A 3,339-nucleotide genomic window follows, 5' to 3' on the forward strand; every position below is an offset into this window, starting at 1 on the left:
TTTAATTTTCACTTTATTGTCATACTATTTTTTTATATTCTCCTAATATTGATAAATGGCAAAGACACAGAATGTAAGATGAGGAGAGATAAATTTTTTAAAATGATAATGTTTCAATATTAAGAGATCGACGAAGAAATAAACAAGAGTTGTACAAAGTAATTAAGAATCATACTATTAACGTAATATAGAATAAAAATGGGACAATTCTTTTAAGCAACTTAGAAAGGTATAGACAATCTTTAAAAGACGAAGAGAATAGACGCGATCAGCACAATGCCTTATAAAATCTCTTTGACACGCCGTCCTTATGGAATGTGTCCTTAAAACATTAATGAAGCCATACAAATCAAACTGAAAGAAAAACTAAACCGTGTTGCCTGATGATCTGTCCCCACTTACATATGAGCTAGATGAACACGTGGAGGACCCTTAATGGTTCTACAGCTATTCATTTTCATATTTTAAAAATAAAAATCACCGTCTACTTGGTCCCAATAACTTGTACCAAACCTTGGAATCAATGGTCAGAAATACAAATCAACTAGCCCCTTGTCCACTTCAACGGTTCAGATTAACCTAACATCTTGACTCTTTAAGCTATAATAATAATATACTTTAATTATTGACGTAAATAATTACAATAAATTAAATATTTTTGTTTCTATAAAAATGAATTAGAAGTTTCTAGGCCAGCATTAAAAAGGCTGTTATTAATTTCCACCATTGTTGCAAATATATACAAGGAAATAATAAGACACGTAAATTATAAGACAGCCTTATAATCTCAAACTCCAACTAAATATCAACCTGCCAGCTCAAAAGAACCATTTGAAATTTCGAAACCTTCTTCTTTTTCTCTCTCTTTTAAAACATCATCATTTTCTCTCTTTTTTTTTTTTTTTTTAATTTCGAAAAAAAAAACCAGAGATTGAACTCGAACATAATATTATTATTATTATGATCGAGTTACAATACAATCTATAATCAGTGAAAAAAAATTCATCAATGGAAAAAGGCGCGCTATTTGGAAAATACGAGGTGGGGAGGCTGCTAGGATGCGGCGCCTTCGCCAAAGTATACTACGCAAGGAACATTCAAACCGGCCAAAGTGTGGCGATCAAAGTCATTAACAAGAAGAAGATTGCAGGGACGAATCTAATGTCAAACATCAAAAGGGAAATAACGATCATGGCTCGTCTTCGACACCCGAACATCGTACGTTTGTACGAGGTTCTAGCGTGCAAGACGAAGATTTATTTTGTGATAGAGTTCGCTAAAGGTGGGGAGCTCTTCGCTAAAGTTGCCAAAGGCCGATTTAGCGAAGACCTCAGCAGAAAGTATTTCCAACAGCTAATCTCAGCTGTTGGATACTGTCATTTTAGAGGGATTTACCATCGAGATCTTAAACCTGAGAATTTATTATTGGATGAAAATGGGAGTCTTAAAGTTACGGATTTCGGGTTAAGTGCGGTTAAGGATCAGATCCGACCCGAGGATGGGTTGTTGCATACGTTGTGTGGTACACCCGCTTATGTAGCACCGGAGATTTTGTCGAAGAAAGGGTATAATGGTGCGACGGTTGATGTATGGTCGTGTGGGATAATATTGTATGTTCTTACAGCTGGGTATTTGCCGTTCAATGATCCTAATTTAATGGCTATGTATAAGAAGATTTATAAAGGAGAATTTCGGTGTCCGAAATGGATGTCGAATGATCTTAAGCGTTTGTTGGGTCGTCTCCTTGAAACGAACCCGAAGACTAGGATTACTATTGATGAGATAATACATGATCCTTGGTTTAAGAAAGGTGGGTTGTTTAAAGATAAAGGTCCGGAGTTTGAGTTTCAGTTTTACCATGATTGTTATAGTGATGATTTGGATGACAGCTTGAAGTTGTTTTCTGAACAACAACAGCAGCATCATCAGCAGGTGGTGGAGGCGGGTGCGAGTACGAGTAGTAGCACTAGTACTAGTGTGAGTGCGAGTACTAGTAGTAGTAGTAGTATTCCATTGAATGCATTTGATTTGATTGCATTTTCATCAGGGCTCGATTTGTCGGGGTTGTTCAACGAGTCTTACAACCCGTTCGTGGATGGTGAGAAGTTCTTATCGGCTATGTCAGTGGATAAGATCATTGCTAGCATTGAAGAAGCCGCCGGTGAGCTGAACGTGAAGTGCCGCAGGAGGAAGGATTGTGTGGTGGATTTGGAAGGTCCGAAAGGCGATTTTATAGCTAGGGTGGAGATTAACCAGCTAACTGAAGAGCTGGTAGTTGTTGAAGTGAAGATAAAAGGGGGAGAATCTGCATCCTATAAAAAAATTTGGAAGAAAAAGTTGATGCCTAAACTTTCTGGGTTAATATATGACCCTAACTCACAACCTGATGAGGAAACTGATATAACGAATGATGAAGTCGAAGTTACTCCTGCTGTTGCTTCTACTGAGTGATTTGATATTCTAATAGTAACGCTATATTGCTACTAATCCATTACATCATGATCATCATCCGAAGAAATGTTGATACATGATATAAGAATTCTCATCATTTTGCGTGTTTTATTGGAAATTAACATCAATCAGGTTTAGTAAACGCGGCAGCTGCAAGCTGGGGTGGGCTTAGAGCTTCTAAAGGAAAGCCGGTATGCTATTGAATCCGAGAATGGAAGTTATTGTTTGTGCATTTTGTGTAGTGTCTGAAGATCTATCATATAGATGGATTGTGTGAGGTTCTTTTGTTGGTGAATTTTCTCTGTTTGTACCATAGTTTGTGAGTTTTAGCATAATCATCATGTGATTCGATTGTTTATGTCTAAAACAAATTTCATTAGTAGTGTAATCTACTAAATACTGTAATAATAATCCATGTATTCAGAGAGGAGGTAGCCATACCCTGGGTTTTTCCTGATTGCCCGGATGAGTAAGCATGTTGAGGTACTGTTTTTCATTGACAAAAAAAAAAAAAAAAAAAGGGGGGGGGGGGATTCAGTTCATTTGTAAATTGTATAGAACATACTACTAATCCATTGTATAGTTTATGAAATTTTAATGAAGTGTCAGTTGGGCAAGTCATATGTGTTCATATTTCTGTTCTCTCTAACTTAATGGTGCAAGTACTATGAGATTGCTGTAATCAACCTGACTTATCAAAGGGCATAATAAGTCATACACACATCGAAATTGAATTTATAAATCCGTGCACATTTGTTAAAGACGCAACAATATGGTGCATTTAAGATTCTTGGTTAAAATTATACGAATTTACTTTTTTTTGTCCTTGTAAACGGACAAATTAGTCGATTGTAAAGCTGTTTTTCAGTTGCAGGAATCAGAAATGAG

General features: G+C 36.4%; 1 protein-coding gene across 1 annotated transcript; it reads left to right on the plus strand.

The window, feature by feature from the left end:
- The first annotated feature begins 693 nt into the window (after positions 1-693).
- LOC110684652 (CBL-interacting serine/threonine-protein kinase 11-like) lies at positions 694-2,971 on the plus strand. Its single transcript, XM_021861088.1, has one exon. It carries the CDS (start codon positions 1,009-1,011, stop codon positions 2,449-2,451), a length of 1,443 nt encoding a protein of 480 aa, XP_021716780.1. The 5' UTR covers positions 694-1,008; the 3' UTR covers positions 2,452-2,971.
- Positions 2,972-3,339: the final 368 nt, after the last annotated feature.

The sequence above is a fragment of the Chenopodium quinoa genome, unplaced genomic scaffold, assembly GCF_001683475.1.
Source record: "Chenopodium quinoa cultivar QQ74 unplaced genomic scaffold, ASM168347v1, whole genome shotgun sequence".
Taxonomy (NCBI): Eukaryota; Viridiplantae; Streptophyta; class Magnoliopsida; order Caryophyllales; family Amaranthaceae; genus Chenopodium; species Chenopodium quinoa.

What these genes read in the sequence shown, in the direction of transcription:
- LOC110684652 (XM_021861088.1), top strand. Translation starts at nt 1,009, where the DNA reads ATGGAAAAAGGCGCGCTATTTGGAAAATACGAGGTGGGGAGGCTGCTA.